General features: G+C 36.1%; 2 protein-coding genes across 5 annotated transcripts; one reads left to right on the top strand and one right to left on the bottom strand.

Annotated features, from left to right (window-relative positions):
- Positions 1 to 3,432: 3,432 nt before the first annotated feature.
- On the bottom strand, positions 3,433 to 4,037 carry LOC148581044 (uncharacterized). The gene is made up of 2 exons (XM_088492299.1): positions 3,902 to 4,037; positions 3,433 to 3,758 (listed from the first exon to the last, which is right to left on the bottom strand). The coding sequence occupies exons 1-2, from the start codon at positions 4,035 to 4,037 to the stop codon at positions 3,433 to 3,435; spliced, it is 462 nt and encodes a 153-aa protein (XP_088348425.1).
- An 8,723-nt stretch (positions 4,038 to 12,760) lies between these two features.
- Positions 12,761 to 17,054, top strand: SR34A (SER/ARG-rich protein 34A). Of its 4 annotated transcripts, none has more exons than XM_088508938.1 (14): positions 12,803 to 12,959; positions 13,686 to 13,946; positions 14,097 to 14,211; positions 14,467 to 14,532; positions 14,639 to 14,713; positions 14,792 to 14,918; positions 15,275 to 15,321; positions 15,404 to 15,461; positions 15,730 to 15,779; positions 15,867 to 15,923; positions 16,191 to 16,270; positions 16,356 to 16,424; positions 16,536 to 16,572; positions 16,756 to 17,054. In XM_088508938.1, exons 3-14 carry the CDS (start codon positions 14,125 to 14,127, stop codon positions 16,774 to 16,776), a joined length of 774 nt encoding a protein of 257 aa, XP_088365064.1. In that variant the 5' UTR covers positions 12,803 to 12,959; positions 13,686 to 13,946; positions 14,097 to 14,124; the 3' UTR covers positions 16,777 to 17,054. The 4 variants fall into 4 exon arrangements, with proteins under 4 accessions (XP_016180762.1, XP_016180764.1, XP_088365064.1 ...); XM_016325277.3 differs by having other exon boundaries at positions 16,353 to 16,424; XM_016325276.3 differs by lacking the exon at positions 13,686 to 13,946 and having other exon boundaries at positions 12,761 to 12,959; positions 16,353 to 16,424.
- The last annotated feature ends 5,354 nt before the right edge of the window (positions 17,055 to 22,408 follow it).

Genomic DNA, 22,408 nt, shown 5'->3' with positions numbered 1-22,408 from the left:
ATGCTTTGTGGGGTGAAGCATAAAAGAAAGATGTTTCGTGGTTGGCGTTGTAAGTCTAGGCTCATTATGGTTGAAGCTTCAAGGAGTAAAGGTTGGACTAGTGCTCAATTGGATGGGTCTAGGAGGATAGTTTGGTGCTTCCATGAGAATTCATCTCTCTTGCCACTCGGAGAAAATCAGCATGATCAACTCAAGGACGGGTGTGAAAACAAAGTGTGGGATCCCGGATCGCGCAAGGAAGATCAACTTTGGGAGCCTATGGTTTGTGAAGAACTCCATCAAAGCTTGGAGTTATTAACTTTGAATGATGAAGCACAATGGAAGTCCAAACATTGGTGGATGTTCAAGGATGGATTCAAGCACAAGCCACCTTGATGAAGAGATCCCCATAAGTCCAACTTAAGGACAATAAACAAAAGTGCTAGGTGGGAGACACCCCACCATGGTAACATCTTTCCCTTTTCCTCTTTGTAAATATTGGTAATATAAGTTTAATTTCATGTTTTGTTTGATTAGTTGAGTTTAATTGGGAGTCTAGTAGGTTAAATAAGGTTTTATGATATTTTGGTAGTTGTTTGGAGGCTTGGAATGCTTGGTTTGGTGCAAAAACATAGAAAATTTTTGAAAAACAGAGCACCACCCATGCGCACGCGTACTCCACGCGTACGCGTGAATCAAGCAATTTCGACCATCCACGCGGACGCGCCATGTACGCGTACGCGTGGATTGAATTTTTCCACTTCCCATACATTCACCCGAGAGTTGTGCCTGAAGTGTGCCAACTTTGTGCCCCAAGGCACGCGAACGCGTACCTTGCACGTCCGCGCCAACTCTCTGCTTCGCCATGCACGCGTACGCGCACTGCACGCGTACACGTCGCTTCCATTTCATCAATCCATGCTTACGCGCATATGACGCGCACGCGTGGATTGCCCTGTTTCACTCACCTTCTTTTCTTCTCCTCTTTCCATTTCTTTCTTTCTTCTCTCTTCTCTTCTTTCCACCCTTCAAACATCATCCAACACTACCAAACATCATATAACACCATTTTTCTTAGTTAGTTAAGTTAAATTTTTGTTTAATTTTTGTTTTTCATTATAAGTGTTGGATTACTAATCTTGTTTACTGTTTACTGCTGCTGCTTATTGATAGGATGTTAGTTTAACATCATTGATGTTAATTGTCATTGTTGGATTCTTTATTGAGGTTATATTTGGTTACTTGGTTCGGAACTTTTCATGTTTAATGCTCTTAAATACCAAGTACATGTTACATTGCCTTCATGCTTCTTAACTCTTTTAAATTGCATGTTTTGGCCACCATGCATTCATCATCTATTGTTAGGCAATTGTATATTATCATTGCATTTTTTTTAGGTGATGCCTGTTTATGGTTTACCCTTATTCACGTCACTTATTTCATGCATTGAGATTGTAGAATTGTGAAATTGGATCGAAAGCTTACCTAATGACATATTTTTGAGCTTTGTAAAGCTTTGTGGGCCATGCGTGCTATGTGATTGATTTCCACTTCTATCTTCTTTTTCCTAAGTTCCATAGCATCCATGTGTTTCACCTCTATGTCACTTAGGTGATACAACAACTTCAATATGTGTCATTGTTTGATGTGTGAGCTCTCTATACCATTTTGATCATCAAATTTACTTACACATCAATCAATGTCCATGCATTATCCAATTCCACAATTGCTTGATTTTTGCTTGAATGCTTTTATGCCTCTTCACTACTTGTTGGGTTGTTTTAGCCTACAAGTCTTTTAAAGTATCTCAAGCACACTAGAATGAGTGAAGTGTATGCTTTCTTTTGTGTAAATGTGACATAGCTTTTTATACTAGCGTGTGTGTGTGTGTTCTAAACCGCGCGCAATTTTAGAACCCATACAACTATTTTTCATTATTGTCACACTAATTCACTCACTCATTTATAGTGATTTACCTCATTCCAACAATTCACGCTTCCTTGCTTTTGTATTTTTTCATCTTACGGTGTTTATTTTGTTTTTCATGATCGATGCACCATAAGCAAAAATAAAAGTGGAAGGAAGAACACGCAGCACCGGTTGACCTACCAGATGAAGGTAGCAACTCGGAAAGTCGCCATATCCCCTTGCTCATCTTTTAGTGCACCGAGGACGGTGCAAACTTTTAAGTGTGGGGAGGTCGTCCGACCGATAGGCATTTTATTTTCTTATTAAAACTGGTATCTCAAAATTTATTTGAAAAGAATTAAAAAAAAGCTTTCAAATATAAATATTAATATTTTTCACTGCATACAAGTCTAAAAAACTTAAAAAACTTCAATCATCAGGCAATGGGTTTTTGTTACATCTCTTTTATTATGGATCATTAGACCGTCTCCAATAGAAAACTCATCCCAATTTCTATTTATAATCCACTTATCATAAAAAGTATTTTCATATCAATTTTTGCCTTATAAACAGTAAATAAAAACTCAAAGTATCTCTCTCTTTTTTATTAGGAAGAACTAACTTTAGTCCTAATTATGATCCCACTTAATTAATTAATTAAAATAATTAAAATTAATATAATTATTATTTTTTTAATAATATTTTTTAAATTTATAAATTCAAAAATAATTCATTGTTAAAAAATATTATTATTAAAAAATTATATATAAAAATAATACACAATATATAATTCGAGATTATATTAATTTGTAAGATTACTTAATATAAAAAAATATAGTTAAGCTCTAGAGTTAAGAACAAGTATTGTGAAATTACCAATGTGTTCAATCAAGTGTTCTTTCAACTGTCTATGCTGCTGCCTATTTTGAAATTGGGCATTTTTTTGGAGAAATTGATGGTATGATGCAAAATCTTCCTCTTCTAACTAAGATTGTGATAAGCCGTTTTCGACATCGTCATACTCTAAGCCTTTAGCAAAATTTCCTGTATAAGTGTCTTTTTCATCCTCAACAATCATATTATGCAATAAATACAACCTCGCATTATGTTTGCAAGTTTCTTCTTTTTCCAAAAGCGCGCTGGATTACGTATAATTGCAAAGCGTGCTTGTAACACTCCGAATGCTCGCTCTACATCTTTTTTTTTTCTTCTTAGTATTGTGCAAATAACTTGCGTTTCTCCCCTTGTGGTTTTGAGATTGATTTGACAAATGGGGCCCATTCAGGATAAATACCTTATGCTAAATAGTATCCCAGAGTATAGTTATTACCATTAATAGTATAGTTTACCTCCAGAGTACGGTCAATTAGAATATCATCGAATACTGGTAAACGATCTAACACGTTGATATCATTATTTAAACCAGAAATTTTAAGAACGCATGTCATATCTAAAGGTTTGAAGATACTACAACCTCAAGTACTATGGCTGCAACTCCACGATAACCACTCATGTACATACCTTTCCATGCTTTTGGACAATTTTTCATTGCCAATGTATGCAGTCAATGCTACCCAACATGCCAGGAAAGCCACGACCTTCCGCCATTTGTTGCAGGTGTCGTACATCATTTGAATTTGGTTTTCGCAAGTATTCATCCTCGAACACCAAAATGACACCACCAACAAATTTTTTCAAGCATTCAATTATAGTGCTCTCGTCTATGTGCACATAATCATCAATGGCATCAGCAGCTACGCCATATGCTAACATCCGTATCGTAGCAGTACATTTTTTGAGTGGTGACAAGCCTCTTTTCCCAGTTGCATCGATCCTCTGTTGGAAATACAGATAGATATTTGAGAGAGCATCTACTATCCGAAGGAACACATATATTCTCATTCGAAATTTTCATCGAAAAATGTCAGCATACACTGGCTCATCAGCAAAGTAATCTTGAAAAAGGCAATCATGTCCTACTTCTCGATCTCTATTGAAAACGTGAATTTTTTACCATAATTTGTGGAATAAAGTTTATAGGCCAACTCCTTTATATCATTAGCATTCAAACCACTCCTTATGTTTCGACCAATGTTCTGAACACCGGACCGGACCGGATGGTTCAACCGGGTTAACCGAAAATCGGTCATCTAGCCGGTCCAGTCCACATGCAGAACCGCACTGCAAAAAACCGGTCGAACCGGTGGTTAACCAGCAAACCGGGTGAACCGGCCCGATTTTTTCAAGTACCGGTTTTCCCTGCTGCTAATGAAACGGCGTCGTTTGGCTATTTTATTAAAAAAAAAAAGAAAAACAGGCTGAAGCGCTGAACAACGTGGGTAGAAGCACCAGTTTACCCAAAATCAATCCCTAATCTCCCAAAATCTTCAAAGAACACTCCACTCCCAACCCTAAGCTCGAGGCTAGAGCTTCTGCATACGACGGACAACCGACGCACGCTGTGAAGAACACTCCCACCATCGCGAGTCGTCGCGCACCATTGCGGCTTCTAGGTTTCTGGCTTCTGTGGTTCTGGCTTCTGGGTTTCTGGGTTTCTGGGTTTTGGTTGCGGGTCGTCGCGCACTGTTGCGGGTTCTGGATTTCTGGCTTCTGGGTTTCTGGCTTCTGTTCGTTCTTCTCTTGCGGTAAGTTCTGGGTTTCTGGCTTCTGTTCATATGTTGAATAAATTTGTTCTTCAATTTTTTGTATGTTGAATAAATTTGTTGAAATGTTGAATAAATTTTTCTGGCTTCTGTTCATAACTTCGTATGTTGAATAAATTTTTCTGGCTTCTGTTCGTAACTTCGTATGTTGAATAAATTTGAAAATTCTACTCTGCTCTGTTCTTTAATTTTTTTATCTTTTCAATTCTGCCCTGTTCAATTTTTTTATTTTGTTAGCCATATAAATTGTATGAACTATGAACTATAAATTTATATATTGCTCTGGATTCTGGGTTGCTGGCATTCTAAATTTAGATGAAATAGTCACAAAATGATCAGCAACAACAACATAATGCTGTACAAGAATCTCAGACAGGTTCCTCTCGAGGAAAATCTGACCTCGCTTAGGAATATTTCACTGTGAAATATGATAAAAATCATAAGGCACAGTATGATGGAGATGCTAGCTTTGCATTACCTATTTATGATGGAGACATCGGAACACTTAATATTATGACTTCTAGTGTCTTTGTTTAGTTGAAGTATTGTTTGTTGAATATTGTTTTTTTTGGTTGCAAAATATTGTGTTTGTCATTTATGTGCGTTTTAATTTTTTTAGTTATAAACTTTCATATTTGAGGTTATTTATGACCTTTTAATGATAACTTATGTATTATTTATTTTGTGAAATTGTTAAATTTTGAATCTTATTAGTTTAAAAATTATTGCATTTAACTTTTTAAAATTATGTATTGAATTTTTTATAATTTTACTTTATATTTAATTAAACCGATTCAACTACGGTTCAACTCCGGTTGAACTATTGAACCATTGAACCAGTCACTTGACCGGTTCGATGACCGGTCCGGTTCTCGCAACCTTGGTTTCGACTAGCTTGATCGTAGCAACCAACAAATTGTGCAACTGCCTTATTGATCTTATACCATCATTTTTTATATGCAACTTTCCCCTTTTTATGTCAGAGCTAAATTCCACACAATAACAGTGAATTTGACTCCAAAATGTTTCGCCCTTTTGGTCGGTACCATTGTACTAATTATATGGTCGGTTGAAACATTCAACCATGCAATGATCAATATCTCGTCCTTTTTTCATTGTCAGTGTTGAATACTATCTTGCCTACGATTTTCAATGTCATCTTCATTAAGGTCGATAACATCTAATCCACGAGGGCTGGCAAAATCTGTATATTAAGAATTTGGACTAGATTGTATCGGAGTCTGAGGGGATAGGTTAGAAGAGCCACAAATACCAGATGAGCTATGTCTCGATGCACTGAATTGAGTTGAAAGCGACAAGAATGTTGGAGTAACATTTTCGATAGAGGGGTTAAATATGGATGAAAATAGAAAATGTGGTGTTTGTGAATTTTGATTTTGTGGTTGGAACATAGGATTTGATTATTATAAGGAGCTTGAAAATTAAAATTAGAAAGATTTTGTGGATTTGGATTTTGAAATGTATTTGGTAGTGTGAAGTTTTGTTTTGGAATTTGAGAATTTGAGGTTTGAGATTGTTGGGTATTTGGAGTTTGAGAAAAGTTTTGTAAATAATTGAAAAAAGAGTTGAGTTGGTTTGAATCCATTTTTTCGAACAAAAAATAATAGCAGTAGAACTTTGATTTCGTAAACTTTGAAAGAAGATGAAGAAGAGTAGAAGAAAGTATGAGAATAGAAGTGTATGTAAGTAGTATATATAGAGTAATAAAATATTAATTTATTAATAATAACGGTAACATAGTAATGGCTAATTTTGCAACGGCTAATTTCTTAATGTGGTTAGCATTTCAAATTTCATAAATAAAAATAAACAACTCACCAAAAAATTATTTTATAATATGTAAAAAATTAAAATATTTTTTATGTAAATAAATTTAATTAATTATAATTTAAATAATTAATATAAATTATTAATTAAATAAAATATAATTAATTATTATAATTATTAATAAATTAAATATAATTTAATTATTTAATATAATTATTTTAAAAATAATTATATTAAATAATTAAATTATATTTAATTTATTAATAATTATAATAATTAATTATATACGTAAAGTATAATATATATAAAGTTAATATAAGTAACGGTTTCTCATATATGTATATAAAGTATTAATTTTATTAACAAAATATTATTTATTTATTTTAATTTAATAAACTGATGTCTATATATTATTGGTTAAATTAAAAGAAAGTAAATCCCTCTAAATAGAATTTCTGTAACTTTGAAGTATGTGAAAGAATTCTCTTTTTGTTTACTTTAATGGTAGACCTTCATTTTTTACTGACAGTAAATATGGTTCCAAATTCTTTTATTATTGGAGTTGCTCTTATTCTTTCGAGTTACATTATATATATATATTTTAGAATATTCTATTTTTTACCTTTTTTTTTAGTTTTTACCATTTTTTTATTCCTCCCTACAATAATAATAAGTGTTTATGAATAATATATGACAAAATAAATTTACAATAAATTTTATTATAAAATTTAGGCTTTCTTAATTAATATGTAATTTTATTTAATTGAATATATACATAAATCAATCCTACAAATTGAAAACAGAAAGTTACTCTCCTATGCAAATGGCGGGGATAAACTAGTAAGTTTCGCTTTTAAACGTTCTGAAACAAGTATTATGAAAGAGAATTACATATCAAAATTTGTAAAATCTGTTAAGATAAGCCTGGTGATGTGGATGCTTATTTAACGAGCAGTTCACTATTTTCAGGATAAGAATTCAGTTTCTCAAAACAAAATGAAAATAAAATCTTCTCTTTCTTCATATTACTAAAACACACTTCTCTCTTTCTCTCTTTTATATACGCAACTATATACGAAATATTTTATATTGAAATATTAATTGTGGTAAATGTTAATACTAGTATTTTCTATTTATACTTATTTCATATTGATTATATCTTCCCAAGTTACTTATTTATTCTACAACACGTTATCAGCACGAGACTCTAATCAAATTTTAGGAAGACTCTAGGTAACAAAATTTCGTTATGTCGAAACTCTCTCATCTTGAATTTAATACTCTTAATATATCTTGAAACAATTATTTATCATGAATACTAGATGATAAAATCCATCTTGATTCAATGGATCGTAGAGATACCATTAAAGCTGAAAATAATACATCCGAGAAGGATAAAGCCAAAGTCATGATTTTTCTTCGTCGTCATCTTGACGAAGGATTGAAAAATGAATATCTCACATTAAAAGATCCTGAAGATCTGTGAAAAAACCTTCAAGAAAGATACAATCATCAAAAGACAGTGATACTTCTTCAAGCCCGATATGAATGGACGCACTTGCGTCAATAAGATTTTAAATCCATAAATAAATATAATTCAGCAATGTTTCGAATTACCTCACGAATGAAATTATATGGGGAAAAGATATCTAATAATGATATATTAGAGAAAACTTTCTCAACCTTTAATGCCTCGAATGTGCTCCTACAGTAGTAGTATTGAGAAAAAGGATTTAAAAAGTATTTTGAGTTAATTTCTTACCTTCTTGTTGCTGAACACAACAATGAATTACTTTTAAGAAATCATGAAGCGCGCCCAGCTGGCGCCGCTCCATTTCCTGAATTAAATGCGGCAAATCATTATCCCAGAAGAGGTAAATGGCAAGGTTTTAGTAACAAGAAAAATTATGAAAGGAAAAGAAATTATGTTCACAAGAAAGGATCAGGATCTCACCAGAAGTGGGATAAAGTAAGAAACTCTGGCAAAATAAATCAACAGAGGATAAGTGTTTCCGTTGTGGTGGAAAGGGTCATTGGTCACATGCCTGTCGTACCCCAAGGCACCTAGTCGATCTTTATCAAGCATCTTTGAAAAAAGACGACAAAGGAAAAGAGTCGAATTTTGTTTCAAATGATGCTGAAAATTCCACCACTCATTATGATGTATCTGATTTCTTTGAGGATCCTGAAGGAAATATTGGCCATTTGATCAATCATTCAATAATTTAATATGTGTAACTGTTCATGTGAATAAATAATATAAGAAACTTCTTGTTAAGTTTTATGCATTTGAATTTCAATATTACTGAATGTGCTAATAATAATAAAATTTTAGTAAATACTATACTTCTTATAAAAATATTTTCAATCAAAGAAATAATTTTACTGAGCAGATATTTCTACTCATTCTATTATTTTTTGTCTTTGAAGAGAATGGCAAGGACATATAGTGAAGATGTTTGCCTTGCGGATAGTGCAAGTTCGCACACCATTCTCAAAAATAGTATATATTTTACCCATCTTGTGCCAAAAGAAGAATACGTTAATATTATTATTGGCTCCGAAAGAGCTATAATTTTGTTTTCTGGAGGAACAAAATTCATAATAAATAATGCACTATTATCTACCAAGTCTCTGAGAAACTTGTTGAGTTTCAAAGATATTCGCCAAAATGGATATCATATTGAAATAATGAATGAGAAAAATCATGAGCACTTGTATATCACAACCCATGATTCAAATAAAAAGATTATATTAGAAAAGTTACCCTCACTTTTATCTGAGTTGTATTATACTAGAATTAGTACAATTGAATCACATGCCATTGTAAACCAGAAGTTTACTAACCCAAATGAATTCATAACTTGGCACAACCGATTGGGTCATCCGAGAACAACCATGATGAGGAGAATTATTGAAAACTCCCATGGACATTCACTAAAGAACTAGAAGATTCTTAAATCTAGTGAATTTTGTTGTGCTGCATGTTCTCAGGGGAAGTTAATTTTAAGATCATCACCAGTAAAGATTGGATTTGAGTCTTCTGAATTCCTAGAAAGGATTCAAGGCGATATATGTGGACCTATTCATCCACCATGTGAATCTTTTAGATATTTTATGGTCCTAATAGACGCATCTTCAAGATGGTTACATATGTGCTTAATGTCTTCTCGCAACCTGGCGTTTGCGAGATTACTTGCTCAAATTATTCGATTAAAAGCACAATTTCCAGAAAATCCAATCAAAGCAATTCGTCTTGATAATGCTGGTGAATTTACTTCCCAAGCCTTTGATGCTTATTGTATGGCTAATGGAATAAGTGTTGAACATCCAGTAACTCATGTTCATACACAAAATGGGTTAGCAGAATCACTTATTAAACGCCTCCAGTTAATTGCTAGACCCTTACTTATGAGAACAAATCTCCCAACTTCGGCTTGGGGGCATGCTATTTTACATGCCGCAGCACTTATTTGTTTGAGGCTAACAAGTTATCATCAGTTCTCTCCTGTGCAATTAGCTTTTAGCCAGCATCCAAATGTTTTCCATTTACGAATATTCGGGTGTGCGATATATGTTCCAATTGCACCACCTTTTCACACCAAAATAGGACCTCAAAGAAAATTGGGGATATATGTTGGATATGATTCTCCCTCTATAGTAAGGTATCTTGAGATACAAACTGGTGATGTATTTAAAGCCCGGTTTGCAGATTGTTATTTTGATGAATCAAAGCTTCTAACATTAGAGGGAGAGAATAAGCTTCATGAAAAGGAACTTAATTGGAATGCATCATCTTTGATGCATTTGGATCCTCGATCAGGGCAATGTGAACTAGAAGTTCAAAAGATTATACATTTGCAAAGAATAGCAAATGAATTGCCTGATGCATTTTTCGATACAAAGAGGATAACCAAATCTTATATACCAGCGGAAAATGCTCTAATTTGAATTGAGGTCCCAGTCGGACAAATAGCCACCGAAATAATTTCATGCCAGAAGCGTGACAGGCCTGTCGGTTCCAAAGACAAAAATTCTCAAAAAAGAAAAGAGGTAAATACTATTCCTATTGAAAAAGACATAGTAAAGACACCTGCAGTTGTCCAAAATTCTGATATAATTTTAGCGCCAGAAGACGTTCAGGTACCTGAAAATTGTGAAAATGACAAGATCTCGATAAATTATGTCTTTACAGGAGAGAAATAGAACCGAAATAAGACAATTGTCAATGAAATATTTGCATATAATGTGGAATTAAATATCATGCATGAAAATAAGGATCTTGAGCCAAGATCAGTCGAAGAATGTCGACAAAAGAATGATTGGCCAAAATGGAAAGTAGCCATGAAGGCTGAGTTAGACTCACTTGCAAAACGTGAAGTCTTTGGACCTGTAGTCCATACACCAGAAGATGTAAAACCTATTGGATACCGATGGGTATTTATGAGAAAAAGAAATGAGAAAAATGAAGTTGTACGCTACAAAGCTCAACTTGTAGCACAAGTTTTTTCACAAAGGCCCATTATAGATTATAAAAAAATATATTCCCCTATAGTGGATGTAATAACATTGCGTTATTTGGTCAGTTTATCTGCATATCATAAACTGCATATGCATTTAATGGATGTGGTAACAACCTACATATACGGATCATTAGATCGTGATATCTATATGAAAGTTCCTGAAGGACTAAAGATATCTAAACTATCCAATGAATATTCACAGGGATTTTACTCAGTTAAATTGCAAAGATCTTTATATGGTCTAAAGCAATCTGAACGAATGTAGTATAATCGTCTTACTGAGTATCTGGCCAAAAATGGATTTAAGAATAATGATATCTGCCCATGTGCTTTCATAAAGAAATCTGCATCTGGATTCATTATAATTGCTATGTACGTTGATGATTTAAATATCATTGGGACTCCTGAAGAGATTCCAACAATTATAAAAACTCTAAAAGAAGAGTTTGAGATGAAAGATCTTGGAAGGACTAAATTTTGTCTCAGCCTGCAGATCGAACATATAAAAAATGGGATCTTTATTCATCAAACAACATACACAGAGAAGATCTTGAAAAAATTTTATATGGATAAGTCACATCCCTTGAGTACCACAATGATTGTAAGATCTTTGGATATGGAAAATGATCAATTCCATCCTAAAGAAGAAAATGAAGATATCTTTGGTCCTGAAGTACCATATCCTAGTGCCATTAGAGCCCTAATGTATCTTGCTAATAATACACGACCTGACATATCATTTGCGGTGAATTTACTAGCAAGGTATAGTTCCTCTCCGACCAGAAGACATTGGAATGGAATCAAACAAATCTTTCGATATCTTCATGGAACGGTTGATATGAGATTGTTTTATCCCTATGGATCCAAGTCATAACTAGTTGGCTATGCAGATGCTGGATACTTGTCTGATCCACAGAAAGGGAGATCTCAAACATGATACCTATTCATATATGGTGGTACAGCTATATCATGGAGGTCCACGAAATAGACGATAGCAGCAACCTCCTCTAATCATGCTCAAATACTAGCGATTCATGAAACTAGTCACTAGTGTTTTTGGCTGAGGAGTTTGATTCAATATATTCTGTCATCATGTAGACTGATTGATCATAAGATAACTCCAACTATCCTGTTTGAAGATAATACAGCATGCATTGCTCAACTTAAAGGCGGATACATCAAACGTGATAGAACAAAGCATATTCTCCCAAATTCTTCTTCACTCATGATCTTCAAAATCAAGGGGCAATTGATATCCAACAGATCCGCTCAAGTGATAATCTGGCGGATTTATTTACAAAGTCACTCCAAAAATCCCCTTTGAAAGATTGGTACATGAGATTGTGATGCGTCGATTTCGAGACATTAAATGATGTCGACAAGAGGGGGAGACTGTACTCTTTTTTCCTTGATCAGATTTTTTTTTCATTGGGTTTTTCTTGACAAGGTTTTTAATGAGGCGGTCCCCGTCACAAGGATATTGTACTCTTTTTACTTTGCTAAAGTTTTTTTCTATTGAATTTTTCTTTATTAAGGATTTAACGAGGCATATTCCTAAATGGTCATCAAAGGGAAAGTGTTAAGATAAACCTGATGATGTGGATGTCCATTTAATGGACGGTTCGCTCTTTCTAAGATGAGAACAGTTTCTCAAAATAAAATGAAATTAATAAAATCTCCTCTCTCTCTTCATATTACTAAAACACACTTCTCTCTTCCTCTCTTTTATATACACAACTATATATAAAATATTAATTATGGTAAATATTAATACTAGTATTTTTTATTTATACTTATTTCATATTGATTATATCTTCCTAAGTTATTTATTCTACAACAAGCTCAATATTTTCAGATTTTGTCAACTCTATAAGACCATGGGCCAAGTGGTGTAAGCCCAAATTCTTTTAGCGTCTGTAATCCATAATCCATAATGGCATAATCCATAAATTCATTTTAGTTACCCTAGAGTCTCGCTTTCTTCATTCTTCCTTCTCTATCGATTTCGAAAGGACCTTGTTTTCCAGCTAAAGCATCAGCTACCGCTTCCACCCTTCGCTAAGGTTTGATTGGGTGCTGAAGACCGTCTTCTTTTCTGGTATGCTCTTCATCCAAGCTTACCTTCTTCTTTATTTTCCATTTTGCTTCTTCTGCTCCTCGATTTTTTAGATTACCCGCTTTTCAGTTAGGGTTTTTGAGGTGAATTTGACCTCGATTTCATCAGTGAGCTTGAGATTTTCGATTCCATCGTAATTCTTGCCTCTGGATTTTGAAGAATCGACAGTGATTGTCAATGTTTCATTGACCCAGTTGCATTCTGAATAAAGTTTCAATCTTGAATTATATTTTATTCTTTATTTACTAATTTCTTTTGATGTTGGGCATTGAAGTTGTTCTAGGCAGGAAAAACTCCAAATTAGGTAACTTTATCGTCTCTTTTGGTTGTCTATTCACTGGGTGAAATGAATCTGTGAGGCTGAAAACTTGATTAGGAGCTATTCCTTTGTAATTTGTGATTTTTAGGGTTGTAATAGTGGCTCAAACAATTGGTTCGTAGGTCGGTGAGAGAAATGTAGTACAGCTACCTCTCCAGGACAATTAGTGCTTTAACGAGTGCGTACAACTAACGGTGATGTTGCAATTTTTTGCCGGGGATAGTTTTAGAGAGAGAGAGAGAGAGAGAGAGAGAGAGAGAGAGAGGGAGAGAGAGAGAGAGAGAGAGAGAGGGGGGGGGGGAGAGAGAGAGAGAGCTGAGTAAGGTAAATACTTAAGTATATGCCGATCTTAATTTGATCTCATGACACCAATGCTTTCTTTATGATAGATGACAAGCGCTTGGACAAATATGAGCTTTGCAATCAAACATAGGGATATATAGAGGGAGTGGGAGAAACGGGTTGGAGTTGTTATTTTTTTATATAATTGGAGATTCTTGCTCACTCTCAGAAGATGTATGCCTGCTTATATTCTGGAGAGGATGAGGAGATCAAATTTTATTTCAAAATTGTTATAGCTTTGGAGCATCTTGGAGCAAATGAGCAATGGAGCTTGTGGAGCACCGCTCACCTCAAGGATTGCTCACTTGGTTTGCTTCATAGTTTTGGTTTTAATTTATTTTTGTGTCATCAAGAGTAATGTGATGATCACTAATTAAATAGACAATTCAGGATTATGCTCATCTTCATAAAGCGGCTGATTTCTTCTTTATTAATGTTTTTCCTATTTTTGTTTGTAGAGGGACTCTATAACTTATTCAACCAGATATGAGTGGTCGCTTTTCTCGCACAATTTATGTTGGTAATCTGCCCTCGGATATAAGAGAATCAGAAATAGAAGATTTATTCTACAAGGTTTGTCTGTCGCTTTACTTGTTTAATACTACATTATGGTGCATCTGTTTCATTATATTCTGTCTATCTTCAGTTAGCTTGGATATCTAATGATTTCCAAGGATGCTTAACTTGAGGATAAGGTGTGTACCTTATATTGTGTAGGAGTTGCACGATGTTCATTTTCCAATGTAATCTAAATTAGTAAGAGCAGGATGGGGTTGGTAGTTGGTGTACTAACATAATTATCTTTTTTCCCCCCTCATTTACCTACAGTATGGCCGTATCATGGATATTGAATTGAAGATTCCACCCCGCCCTCCATGTTATTGCTTTGTTGAGGTATTTATACTTGCTCAACTTTTGTACCTTTTTGTTGGCAATTCTCTCTCTATGTGTGTGGTTCTCTTTCTTTGTTTGATGATATCTTGTTTCTTTTGCTTGCTAGTTTGACAATGCTCGAGATGCAGAAGAAGCAATTCGAGGTCGAGATGGGTACAACTTTGATGGTTGTCGTTTAAGGGTAATAAGCTGTTCAAACTTTTATCTTGTTAGGTTGATAGTTTCTTTTGTTGTTTTTCCCATCTTTGCTTTTTTTTAGGTGGAGCTTGCCCATGGTGGTAGAGGGCCATCATCAAGTGATCGTCGTGGCTATGGTGGTGGAGGTGGCGGTGGTGGTGGTGGTGGTGGGGGCCGTTTTGGGGTATCACGCCATTCTGAATACCGAGGTGCGTCTGTTAAGAGAATTTACATCCTTGATATGCAAGGATCTGAAGCACATGCCAAATGCCTCCCTGGCTCCCTACCCCCTTCCCTTATTCAGATTCCTTACCAATTTAGCATACAATTGAAATACATATAATGATATTACCATTTTCAATGACCCTGACCTGTGTTGGCATGGGTTTTACATTTTGAAAAATTTATGTGTTTTCTTTGCTTTATATGCTTCATGATTTACGAGTTAGCTGCATTGCATAAGTTACAGATCAACCTTTGTTCATGAAGTTTTCTTTGTTTTAAATTGTATACACTTGACCTGAGTTGTTGTTGTTGTTTTTTTTTTTTTTAAATTTATATGCAGTTATTGTTCGTGGACTTCCCTCTTCTGCATCCTGGCAAGATTTGAAGGTCTTACAATATTCATACTTAGCATTTAACTACTGCTTATTTCACCGTTCTCCCATTAACCATGTTTCGGATATGCTATCAGGATCATATGCGAAAAGCTGGTGATGTATGCTTTGCTGAGGTTTCCCGTGATAGCGAAGGTACATACATCTCTTTGATTTTCCACTGTGATACAGTTGTGAACTTGTGATGTCTTGCACTAATTTTATTGATTTTACATGTCTCCATTGCAACACTGTACATCTTTAAGCATAAGCTGTGCCAATGACAACTATCAAGCTTATGATACTTAAACTTTTAATTTTGGAATAGCTATGGTCTTTCCCTCTTTCTCCTTCTCCAATATGCTGATCCATTTCTTGCTAGATACATCTCTATTTAACTAATTTATATCACTTTTCTGTTTAGGGACTTTTGGCATTGTTGATTACACTAATTATGATGACATGAAATATGCTGTAAGTTTTGAGACATGAAGTTTAATATATGAATGATACCAAGATTGCTACCAAATTCTGTTTTCTAACTTGTATTCTATTTCACAGATTCGGAAACTGGATGATACTGAGTTTAGAAACCCTTGGGCAAGAGCTTATATTCGGGTAACTGCTGACATTTGTACAATTTCTCATCTGTGTGTGTTTCACATGTAGAACAATTTTTTAATTTATGGGCGTGTTTATTTCAGCTGAGCTCGTCAACTTAACAATTTCTACCTGTTTTGATTCATTTTACAAGCGATCTTTTGTATCTGTCGCTTTTTCAATAAATGATCTTCCCAGATCCACACCTCTCTCCCTTTCCCACTTCCCCCCTTTTTACAGCATAAATGAGTGATTTTTCCATGATAATTTTGGCTGCTATTATAGGTGAGGAAGTATGAGGGTAGTCGTTCAAGGAGCCGCAGCAGAAGCCCCAGCAGGAGTAGAAGTCCTAAGAGGGATAGAAGGTGTTGTCCCTATTTGGTGTTATTGTTCTTTTAGTTATACATTTCTTTTACTTATGGAAAGTGCTATGGTTTCATTCTGCAGTAGATCATTGGAGCGATCTCTGTCTAGGTCACGTTCTAGATCCAGATCCGCATCCCCAATCAAGGCTTCAAGGTATACAAATTATAGTATTGTTTAGTATGGTTTTGGGTTGCTATTTGGGTCAGATGGTGTAATATTGTTGAACTGTTATGTTCCTGAACTATTATTTATTGAATTATGTAGGCCAAGATCACGATCGCGGTCTGCATCACCACACCAGGTATTTAAAGATTTTGAACTAAATGATTTTAGTATGGGGTGTAGATTCCTGTTTGTGTGTATTCATTTAACCTGTATTTATCGTGTCTTCCCAACTTTGCCCAGGTGTCTGCCTCTATTTTGCTTTACATTTATGTATATTAATTCAGAAGCATTAATTATTTAATATATTTATTTTATGCAGGTGCTATCAGGAAGTGCTTGATATTCCCCCCAAACGCCGAGGTTCTCTGGTTTTACTGCCCCAGAATCAGTCATATTTATATTTGGGTTGTTGGTTTAAATTGTTTTAATGGAAAATATTTCTGTACCAGTTTGTTTTATTGGTCTTTTAGAGATAATTCTGTAGGGCATACTTAGATATTCTGCGAGTATTTCGGGTTTTTCTTCGTTTAACGTGAATCTTATGTTAGACCATCCGTGTTAAACCAGCAATGAGCAACTTATGACTTCATATATTCCAAATTGTGACAGTTCATTTTGTAGTTAGATTTTGGCAGAATTGTTTTTGAAATAATTGCAAGACTGTAAGAATCGGGTTATGTTTGAGAATCACATTTAGAAAATAAAAAAAAACAAGGGTTAGGGTCTTGAGAAAGAGTCCATTGCTGTCCAGTCATAGTAGGAGCTGCTCCGGCTCAGCTTGATACAATTTCAATATGGCACTCTGGCCTAGTAATGTGTCGCCATCCCCTGTTGGTAAGTAGCCATTTTGAACATAGCTTGCTTTCTTAACTCTAAAATTAGGTCAAAGTTAGTCCTCAACTGCTGTTCGTTGGAACCAAAATTTTCAGTAGTTCTGTTAGGCTCTTAGTAGCAGTTGGCTACTTTTTCTTTTACATTCCATAAGTATGAAAAGCTGGAGGACTTTGTATCGGCCATTCTAGTGGTTGAATTTTGTTCGACAGCCCGAGGAATGTTTGCCTTTGTTATGTTATTTCCATTGGTTGAAGTGATTGTTACTACTATGAAGAAACAACGAATCCTAGCTACGGATATATAAGAGCCAAAACTACTAAGGGCATTCCATCCAGCGTAGGCATATGGATAATCTGAAATGTGATGCGGCATACCCGAAAGTCCTAAGAAATGCGTGGGAAAGAGGGTTGGATTCATCCGGAAAAAAGTGATTCAAAAATAGATTTACCTAAAGTTTCAAGATATGTCTGACCAAAGATTTTACCTACCAACAAATAAAGCAAAAATAGCTCCCATAGAAAATACACAATGGAAATGTGCTACCACACAATAAGTATAACGTAGAGTAATGTTTAGTTTAGAATTAGCCGGGACTATTCCCAGGAAGTCCTCCTATGGTGAATAAAAAGATGACCTCTATGGTCAAATAACATGGGTGTTTGATGTTGTATTGAGCCCCCCACCAATGGTAGTGATCCAACTAAAGATTTTTGCGGTGCGGTTTGGTTCGGTTTTTAAGAAAAAAGTCATCCGATCTGATCATTTAATTAAATTGCGGTTCGATTTAGTTCGATTTTTATCAAAACCATCCGGATCAAACCAAACCAATTAAAATCGATTTAGTTTGATTCGGTTTGTTCGATTTTTTTAATCAATTCAAAAAAAATACTACCATACTATTTTACAAAGTCATAACATTGAAATCCACCAACACAAATACACAATAATTAACAAAGTCTTGGTCTAATGAAATTTAACAACAAAAGGAATTCAAATACAATTAAAGAAGTTTAAAAGTTCACAGTTTTCCCTCGGCCTCTACTAGCAAGCTTCCTTGTGTTTCTATGAGGAGCTGGCACAGCAGGCAATGCACTTGGAGATCTGATGCTAGTTGATTCATTTGGCAGAGGAACTGGCGGCAATCCAGTGTCACCCATCTTTTCACTTGAACTGACTCAAACTGCATAAACGAATCAATAACCAGCAATGAATCAATAACCACTTAACCAGCAACAATACCAAGTCAGCAAACAATTTAACAAACAAAACAAAATCAGCCAGTCAGCATCAATAACGTGTGAGGGATGAGGGTCGCGCTCTACTAGGCTGCTACTGCTATGTGCAAGGGTCGTTCAGGTTGTGGCTGGGGCTTCGTGGTGCTCTGTCCGCGAAGAACGTGGTGGCAGACTGGGAGGAACGTGATGCTCTGTGATTCATTTGGAATAGGAACTGGAGGCAATCTGGTGTCGCCCATATTCTCACTTGAACTGACGTCAAATTACATAAACAAATACAATAAATCAAGGACAGAAACCAGCAATAAATTGAACAATAAATCAATAACCAACAATACCAAATTATCAACAATAAACTGAGCAATAAACTGACCAGCAATAAACTGAAGGAATAAGTGTGATTTTGGTCCCTAGCATAAAGGCCAAAAATCAATTTTGTCCCCGGTCTTTTTTTCGCTCCAAAATGGTCCATAAGGTTTTAGTTTGTTTTAAAATCGTCCTTCGAACGAAAATACCCTTTTCCCTTCACCCCAAAATCAACTAAAATTAACCACAAGCCCAAGCTGAACAAGAACCCACCACCACCCCCACCTCAGAAAATCAGAACTAAAAAAATCAGAACCATCAACAAAATTCAAAACTAAAATTTTCGCTCCTTTATTCTTGCTCTGCTTCTTCGTCTTCTTTTAAAGAAATTCAAGCAACATGCACTCTAAACAATAATCAACAAATTCAGCAACAACAATATTCCAAATTCAAGCCAAATCACAAAATTAAATTATAGATATTTCACAACAAATTTCACAAAAAAATTAAGAAATTCTACAAAAAAATATAGTTCACAAAAGAAGAAGAAGAAGCGGCGGGCGATGAGGGCGAAGAGGAGGAGGAGTGGCGGATCACAGGTGGTGGTGTAGCGGTAAGAAGAAGAAGAACAAGAAGCGGCGGGCGAGCAGTGGTGGGATCACAGACGGTAGAGCGACGGTGTGGTGGTGCGGCGGTATGGCGGTCCCCCTTCTCTCCCCCCTCCCCCTCCCCCTTTCTCGCGCCCCCCCGGTTCTTTCTCTCCCTACCCACCCGCTTCTCTTTCTCTGTATCCCTTTCTTTCCTTTTTTTATTTTATATTTATTTTAGTTTATAATTTTCTAATGAGGGATAATTTGGTAATAAAAAAAATTGGTAAAAATGACGGTTTTAAAACAGACTGAAACCTTGGGGACCATTTTGTAGCGAAAAAAAGGCCGAGGACGAAATAAATTTTTGGCCTCTACGTTGGGGACCAAAATTATACTTATCCCTAAACTGAACAATAAATCAATAGTCAGCAATACCAAATTATCAACAATGAACTGAACAAAAACCTGAACAATAAACTGATAACCTTAAACTGAACAATAAACAGCAACCAGCAATAATACCAACAATGCATCAGTAAACAGCAAATAGTAAACAACTAAACATTACCTGAATAGATGGCTCAGACTCCATATTCACTTGAATCGGTGGCTGGGTGGGAGACTGGGAGGTGCTGTGTTGATCGTGGGTGGCCAAAACCCAGAAACGCTGCTGGGTGGAGGTGGCGAGGTGCTGTGTTGATCGTGGGTGCTGTTTGCTGTGCTGCCCTGTTGGGTCAGTCGGTGGTGGTGATGTGCTGTGTTGATCTGGGTCTTCGCGTTCATGGTGCACCGGCGGTGGGGGATCTCTACTCTGTTCGGCGGTAGGATTCAGAGAAAGGCTTCGAGGTGGTGGGACTTGGGAGGAACGTTGGTGCCGCCGGCCTCGAACTCAAGGACGTGGGTGGCTGCTGGCTAGCTCCGTGGCTGGGTGCGCACTGTGCAGAGGACGAGATATGGTGCGTTGCGTGGTTAGGTTTCGATTGGGAATTTGGAGGTTAGGTTTCGATTGGGGATTTGGGGGTTAGGGACGCAGTCGCGCAGCAGTAGCACCACACTAGGTCTCGTTTGGGGGGATGGGGGTCTGGGGGGTGGGGTTGGTAGTTTTTAGGGTTTTTGGTCGAACCGGTTCGGTTCGGTTAGAATTTTCATGATAAGAACCGAAAACCAAACCGAGTCACAAAAAAAAAACAAAACAAGTTTTTTTCAATTTTTGATTTGTTCGGTTCTCAGTTTTTTCGGTTCGGTTTGTCGATTTAGTTCGGTCCGGATCGATTTTGAACACCCTAGATATGATCATGATAGCTGCAATGAAGTAGGCATGTGTATCAAAGTCTAAGCCCACAGTAAATGTATGATGAGCCCAAACAAGAAATCTGAAAACTCCTATACGGATCATGGCATAAACCATGCCTAGATATCCAAAGACCGGTTTTTAAAGAGTAGAAACGACATGACTTATGATACCGGATCCAGGAGAATGGGACCGAAGAACAGAAAGAGATGCTGGTATAATATGGAGTCCCTCCTCCTGCGGAATCAGAAAAGGTTGTATTAAAGTTTCTATCCGTTAATAACATTGTAATATCCCCTGCTAGTACTGAAAGTGGTAACGACAGTGGAAATGTTGTTACTGGAACGGACCACACAAATAAGGCTGATCTATGCATAGTCATTCCAGGTCCACACATGTTATAAAATTTATAGAACCTAAAATGAATGAAACGCCAGATAGATGAAACTTAGAAATTGTTAAATCAAACGCTCCTCTAAAATGGATCAACCGCTCCTCTAAATTGGCTGGTAATACCACTTAAAGGCGGATAGATTGTCCATCCGGTGCTGCTACTCATTTCTACTAAGGCCGACCTTAATAGGAGCAAGAGACTTGGTGGCAACAACTAGAATGAAATATTGTTTAACCTTGAAAATGCCATGTCATGTGCACCTATAAAAATCAAAACAGACCAATTACAGAGTTACTAGATTCATTTATCATTGCCGGCATAACCATAAAAAAAAAATCATTATAAAAGCGTGAGCCGTTATTGAAACACTATAAAGTTGATGATTCCCACCAAGAATTTGATTGCCAGGTTGTGCTAATTGCATAATAATCAATATTGAGAAGCATGTGTCCATCACTTCAGCAATGGCATCGAAGATGAGATATAAAGTCCCTATATCCTTGTGAATGGTGGAGAACAACCATCAGATCGGATTGTCATAAAATAGAGAATTTTTTGTTCCTTATCAGAGAGGGCCCCTTCTTAGGGAGCGGACTTTTTTCTTGAAAAAGGGGGAGTGAGAGGATAAGGATAGAGGAGTGGGATTTGGATTTCCTTTTCCTCTCAACCCCTCCCCCCAGGTTTAGGAGAGGGTTAATGCAACAATCTTACTTTGAAGCAGTCTCTGGAATTTTCCCTTATCCGAACGGGTCTTGCAAGAAAGATGATTTTATATTGACCTCAAAATATACGCTATTGGAATAAGATGGTTGCTACTAGCATTTGAAGAAGAGGCGCAGTGGTGCGAGAAGGAAGGGAGGCAGAGGTTATTGATGGAGCTCGGTGTCGCTTCCGGACGTGGCGGCGGCGTGGATGGAGAGGAGAAGCAGAACGGAGTGTTTCATGTTGAGGGGATTCCGGCGGGGCTGCCGCGACTGCAGACTCTCCGCGAAGGTATGGCTACTACGATGGAACTTCTGAATGGTCATTATTATGTGATGATTTTGGTGAGCTTTATTGACGCTGGTTGTTGATTGAGCAGTGACTCAGTGAGTTGACCTATATTGTGGTAAATTATTTGGTGTTCAATTGATAATGTTGCAGTGTGCCAGTGTGTAGACCAATTTTGAAGGTTCAAAATGGCTTGTGTTTATTATGTATTATTTACAGAAAGTTCACACGATGTCAGGAAAACAATACGAGACAGTATTCTGAAAGCTGGAATAGTTTTAGGTGAATGGATGAAAGTTTCGGTATATTTTCTGTTTGTAGACAGGTCTCCA

Source organism: Arachis ipaensis, chromosome B10 (assembly GCF_059453495.1).
Source record: "Arachis ipaensis isolate K30076 ecotype BB chromosome B10, ASM5945349v1, whole genome shotgun sequence".
Taxonomy (NCBI): Eukaryota; Viridiplantae; Streptophyta; class Magnoliopsida; order Fabales; family Fabaceae; genus Arachis; species Arachis ipaensis.
The sequence above is the reverse complement of the archived record's forward strand: the minus strand, read 5'-3'. Positions and strand labels throughout refer to the sequence as shown.